Genomic DNA, 6,533 nt, shown 5'->3' with positions numbered 1-6,533 from the left:
ACCTCATGTGAAGAGTTGACTCATTGGAAAAGACTCTGATGTTGGGAGGGATTGGGGGCAGGAGGAGAAGGGGACAACAGAGGATGAGATGGCTGGTTGGCATCACCAACTCGATGGACATGAGTTTGGGTGAACGCTGGGAGTCGGTGATGGACAAGGAGGCCTGGTGTGCTGCGATTCATGGGGTTGCAAAGAATCGACACGACTGAGCGATTGAACTGAACTGAACTGACTGAAGCAATTGTTAACTTTGGGGGAGAAGCTTTTAATTTTGATACGATTTCAAATCCACAGAAAAGTTATAAAGAAGCTCCTCTGTGCTCTTCATCCAGATTCACACATTTTGCCCCCATGAGTCACCATGCTTTTTCCATAGTTTTTATACCTATTTATAGGTGTATTAGTTTTCTCTGAAGCAGCTTTGCCCATAGTAACAGTACCATTTTGGATGCCCAGCAGCAGTGTATGAGAGTTTCATCTATTCCACATCCTTGAAACAGTTGATGGAGTCGGTGTGATTCCATAAGCATTGTTAAAGATGAATATTTCTGTTTATTTCAGGTGAGAAATAACTTTAGACATTATTTCATCGAACCTCCCCAGCTGAAATTTTTGTATGATGTTATAACATGGATCGCAACTCAGATAGCAATAAGTTACACAGTTGTGCCATTTGTACTTCTTTCTGTAAAAGCTTCACTCATGTTTTACAGGTAAGTGTTAACTCTTAACAAATGTGGCATAGGAAATTTGTAAAAAAACTTTTATTGAAATATAGTTGATTTACAATTTGTGTTAGTTTCAGATGTATACCAAAGGTTTTCATGTATATATTTGTGTGTGTGTATATATACATATATATATACTTTTTAAGATTGTTTTCCATTATAGGTTATTGCAAGATATTGAGTATAGTTCCCTGTGCTGTATAGGAGGTCCCTATTAGTTATCTGTTTTATACATAGCAGTGGGTATATTTTCATTCCAGCCTCCTAATTTATTTCTCCCCTGTGCCCTTTTCCCTTAGGTAACCAACCATAGGTTTGCTTTCTGTGTTTGTGAGTTGATTCCTGTTTTGTAAATATCAATAAGTTCATTTGTATCATATTTTGAAATTTAGGAAGGCTTCTTGCTTTTAGGTAGAATAGAAAAATAGAACCCAACATATTTCCTTCAGTTAAGTGCATCGTCAGTTACTTTTACATCTTAAACCTAGCAGTCTTAAGTTTATTTATGGAATGATTAACACCGTTCAGACTTAGAGGGCTATCACCTGGGTACCCACTGCTTCAGATCTCTCCAAAGTGTCACTGGAAAGTGGAGCTCTTCTTTCTACACCTGGTCATGAACTGCATGGTTGTGGCGATCATTTCATGACATATAACAGATCGAATCACTGTGTTGCACGCCTGAAGCTAATAGTGTTACTTGTCGGTTGTTTCTCAATTTAACCGAGAGAGAGTGGAGAAGGCAATGGCACCCCACTCCAGTACTCTTGCCTGGAAAATCCCATGGACGGAGGAGCCTGGAAGGCTGTAGTCCATGGGGTCGCTGAGGGTCGGACACCACTGAGCGACTTCACTTTCAGTTTTCACTTTCATGCATTGAAGAAGGCAATGGCAACCCACTCCAGTACTCTTGCCTGGAAAATCCCATGGACGGAGGAGCCTGGTGGGCTGCAGTCCATGGGGTCGAGAAGAGTCGGACACGACTGAGTGACTTCCCTTTCACTTTTCACTTTCATGCATTGGAGAAGGAAATGGCAACCCACTCCAGTGTTCTTGCCTGGAGAATCCCAGGGACGGGGGAGCCTAGTGGGCTGCCATCTATGGGGTCACACAGAGTCGGACACGACTGAAGTCACTTAGCATCAGCAGCAACAGAGAGAGAGAGGCACCAGGATAGCTTTGGCCCACGGGCCGAGGTTGCTCACCCCTGCTCGAGAGCCAAGGCTGGTGAGAGCCCCCTGCTCGAGAGCCAAGGTTTGGGGGTTTGTTTGTATGTTACAGCAGATGCTTATGAGTCACTGGAGATATTTTAGGGGCGGAAGTAAATACTAGACTGGCCAAAAAGTTCATTCAGGTTTTTCAAATGGACTTTTTTTGCCAAGGCAGTATATCCTCTGATAGTCACCAGAAGCTATTAATAAAGTCCATGGACCAAGAGTTTAGGCTATCAGACTGCTAACTTCAAAAGAAAAGGAAAACCTATAGAAAATGAACAATAAAGAATATGATGAAGTAGTTAAAAAAGTATAGCTTGTTCTTTATAACAAATTATTAATTCTCTTAATTTCTTCAATCAAAAGATAATCAGTTGCTTAAATTTCTCTGTGGTTCCCTTTTCACTCTTACGGTTCACTGGTACATTGTCAGCTCTTGTTGTTGTTGTTAGTCAGTCAGTCGTGCCTGACTCTGTGATCCCATGGGCTGTAGCCCATCAGACTTCTCTGTTCATGGGATTTCCCAGGCAAGAATAATGGAGTGGGTTGCCATTTCCTTCTCTAGAGGAATTATTGTCATCTCTACATGATAGAAATTATTATTTTGAATTCCATATTTTACCTATTTGTCTTCTCTCCCTCACCCACCAAATTCCCCTCCCCCGTATTAGATAGTGATCTGAGATCAAAAGCTTTATTCTTTCATAAATTCTTTATTACCCTAGCATTTAGAATGACAGCAAGAGTATATGGTCACAGAATTATTGAATTGAATATGATAAGAGTCATACGGGAAGACATAAGTAACTCCTGCTAAAATTTCCATTTTCACAGAATTATTACATATGTTTAAATGTGATTGAGCTATTGATTGGATATTCTGTCTCAGGAACATTGAGATTTACAGCTATAGAAGCAGTAGGTCACATTGGTTTGTATTTAATTTGAGGCATGATACTTCTAATAGTATTTTTAATAATGTGATCTTTATTTTGTGACAGTAACCATCAAGAAGCTATATTGCTTATCTGTTACATCACTGGGCTTCTGTGATAGCTCAGTTGGTAAAGAATCTGCGTGCAGTGCAGGAGACCCTGGTTTGATTCCTGGGTTGGGAAGATCCTCTGGAGAAGGCTACCCACTCCAGTATTCTTGGGCTTCCCTTGTGGCTCAGCTGGTAAAGATTCCGCCTGCAATGCGGGAGACCTGGGTTCAATCCCTGGGTTGGGAAGATCCCCTAGAGAAGGAAAGGCTACCCACTCCAGTATTCTGGCCTGGAGAATTCCGTGGACTGTATAGTCATGGGGTCACAAAGAGCCTGACACGACTGACGACTTTCACAACGACAACATGACATCACTGGAATATGTGTGACTATTTAATTAGGGACAGTATGTAGTAAGCAAGGGTTTTACTGTGTCTTTACCACCTGTATTCTTTACTCAATATTTGACTCTGTAGATTTGAGAGATATTTTCAGATCTATGCAGCTATTAATAAGTAAATTTTTATTTTTGTTTTATTTAGTTCTGGCCTTAGGACCCTTACAAAGGAATGTAATATGATGTCTAGTATCATGCTTGTAATTGGCCTAGGTTTGTACAGTGCTTTATAAATACCCATAGGCATACATGATTTGAGTTTCATCCAAGGGGGATTGTTCTTCTAGAATAATGTAATAAATATACACATCCTAAGGGGCTTGGGACAGTTGTGACAGATGTCAAATCAGGTCTTGTTAATTATCGGAATCTAATAAAGTAAACTTTTCCTTTTTTTCTTTTAGCTCCTGGTATTACAGCCTTCACTTTGCTTGTATCTTAGTATTATTGTTGTTGCCGGTGAAAAAAACTCAGAAAGGAAAGAGTACACATGAAAACGTTCAGCTGTCACGATCCAAAAAGTTTGATGAAAAAGACAATTCTTTGGGACAGAATAGTTTTTTCACAACAAACAGTGTTTGCAATCAGAATCAAGAAATAACTTCTAGACATTCATCATTAAAGCAATGATGAGGAAAGCACTCTGATGGCTATTTTCTGTATGTTAAGGGGAACCAATCTTAGCACCTTTCAAGGGGTCTGTGTCTGTTGGGGAAGGGATCACATGGGGGGAAATCGGCCGGTTTTAGGTAGGCAATTCCCTGTATACCAGCTTGGAAATGGGGCGAAATACCCCTCCCATGCCATGTCTGGTGGGCCACGCCTTATCGAAAAATATTTCCATTATTTCAGTGGGCACTCAGGACCTCAGCATATGTCCGTAGGGTCGTATGTGTGCCCTGTTGCTGAATGTACGCTGTGTGTCCCAAGGCACTGAGAGAGGGAAAAATAATCGTGTCACTCCGGATGACTGAGAAAAATTAACTTCTCCAAATGAATGTCTTGCCTTAAACCCTCTATTTCCTAAACTGTTGTTTCCTAAATGGTCTTTTCAAGTGTGGCATTGTGTGAACGCTCTTTCACTATTTGCTGTTGTGTGCTGCACAGGAATTCCAGAAGAATTTGAACAGAATTACTTAAGATTGTGGATACTTTAAAATGCAATGAACATCGCAGTATTTGAAGGGTTTTCCTAAAGTTTCTCAGATGACTGCAGTATGTAGCAGAACTGTAAGCAGTGGTGGATGCCAAATTGTAGGTAGTTTATTTTCCTGGAGAATTTGATCACCCTGTGTCAGTGAGAGAACCCTCAAGGAAGGATTCCTTAAACATAATAAAAGGTTGGTGATGTGATATTTTAAGCTTATTCTTCTTCTTCAAAAAAGAGAGAAGATGACAAACGAAAGAAGGAAGGCGTGAATGAAGCGCGGCACCTGGCCCGTGGCACCTGTGTTTGTACACACGCCTGCACGTGGCACGGGTCCGAGGCTCAGTGGAAGTGCTCTTCACCCCGATTTACCTGAGTTCTGTGTGATCCTGTAAGACATAAAAGTTTAATAACTTTATAATCACGTTGGATTTTTAAGAGATGTATCAAACATAAATTATATAGAATTATAAAAGGATAATGAAAGTAATAGCGGGAGATTGCTTAAAGGCTTTGAAAGAGACATCATTGAGTGAAATTACTGTCTAGCGAATCACTTTTTTAACCCTTGAACAGTTGAATTCGTATTTGGTTACGTTTTAGGAAAACAGAAACTTCAAAGCCATTGGATCTGAGCCACCTTTGTAGAGAACAATATAAATTAATTTCTAAACTCGTTTAACTTCTCTCGTGAAAGTTTTACCGTTAACTCTCGTTAACGAGTTTCAGATTCTTAAAGCAGAAAATGTGCTTTTTATCTTACAGGCCATTTTCACCATAATTCATTTTGCCTTCAGTGGCTGGGTTCCTCCTTTGATCCCACAGTCTTATGATGCTTCAGCAATGAAAGCAGAGGAGAGAGTTGTGGTGCCAGCTTGGTATCAGGGTTCCGGTGGCCCAGGGTGATGAATGATGGGCCGACAGGGAGAAGGATGGGCAGGGTCTTCTGACTTCAGTTTTCTGTGACCCTTCTTTTGTGGAATTTATTTTCTTTTTTGCCTTAAATTTTTAAATGAAATGCAAATTGTCTATCTATGATGAGTCTCTTTTTTTTCTTCCCTTGTCATTAATAAATTTGCAAATGAAAGTTAATGACAAAACAACTCTTTGGCTTAAGCTGTGTAGTACTTCATTTCAAGACTAAAGGAAAAGGAAATGTGCTTGGAACTTCTGAGGTCTAATCAGCAAAAATACCTTCCCAGAACTTTAGCAATAACCTTGTCTTTGTTGACATGAAATGTTTTTACTTTTCTAAAGGTAATTTTTCCCCCACACCTGATGAGGTTAGTTAGCCATGCCCTGTTACCTCCTAGGAAAGGATGGATGGCTAAATAAATTTCTCTGTTTTCCCACACACTTGAATTTAAGTGAGCTGTGGAATTTGAGAGGCTAGAAAAGAGTAATCATGGAAAGTATCTGCTCCCCCCGCCCCAACCCCATACCATGCCTCCTCCATTTAATGCTGCAGAGAATCTGATCACTATTTAAAAAACACAGAGAGAGTAAAAGACAGGTCTAGGCATGTTTTTGCCTGGAGAATCCCAGGGACGGCGGAGCCTGGTGGGCTGCCGTCTATGGGGTCGCACAGAGTTGGACACAACTGAAGCAACTTAGCAGCAGCAGCAGGCATGTCATAAATGAAAACAAGAAAGTGTAATAAAAGCTTTTTTTGTTCAGCCTGCCTAGCCATTAACAAATAATCATGATTTAGTTCTATTATCTGATTATATTTAATTTCTCAGCCTGTAAACCTTGGTGATGGACAGGGTGGCCTGGTATGCTGTGATTCATGGGGTCGCAAAGAGTCGGACACGACTGAGCGACTGAACTGAACTGAAACCTATTATCACTCTTAGCTATTTTTTTGCTCAGTGAATGTTATCATAGCACTACCATCTAGAAAGCAAGGCAGTTGATGAATTTTCCAATTACTTTGAAAATACTACATCATATACATATATACAGTTCTACTGATTTCCATCCCCCTGGATTATCTAGATTTTTGTTTCTGTATGACATGGGTTTTTGATTTTTGGAGAATCAAAAATTTTGGAGAACTTGT

General features: G+C 40.2%; 1 protein-coding gene across 1 annotated transcript in view; it reads left to right on the top strand.

The window, feature by feature from the left end:
* MBOAT2 (membrane bound O-acyltransferase domain containing 2) overlaps nucleotides 1-5,574 on the top strand; it is a 105,778-nt gene extending 100,204 nt beyond the window's left edge. Inside the window, exons 14-15 of the mRNA XM_010852109.1 lie at nucleotides 562-713; nucleotides 3,729-5,574. Of these exons, the coding sequence (XP_010850411.1) occupies nucleotides 562-713; nucleotides 3,729-3,954 (378 nt within the window). The 3' untranslated portion in view covers nucleotides 3,955-5,574. The remainder of the gene's footprint in view (nucleotides 1-561; nucleotides 714-3,728) is intronic.
* The last annotated feature ends 959 nt before the right edge of the window (nucleotides 5,575-6,533 follow it).

Source organism: Bison bison, unplaced genomic scaffold (genome assembly GCF_000754665.1).
Source record: "Bison bison bison isolate TAMUID 2011002044 unplaced genomic scaffold, Bison_UMD1.0 scf7180017864307, whole genome shotgun sequence".
NCBI lineage: Eukaryota > Metazoa > Chordata > Mammalia > Artiodactyla > Bovidae > Bison > Bison bison.
This window is presented reverse-complemented; position numbering and strand designations above follow the sequence as displayed.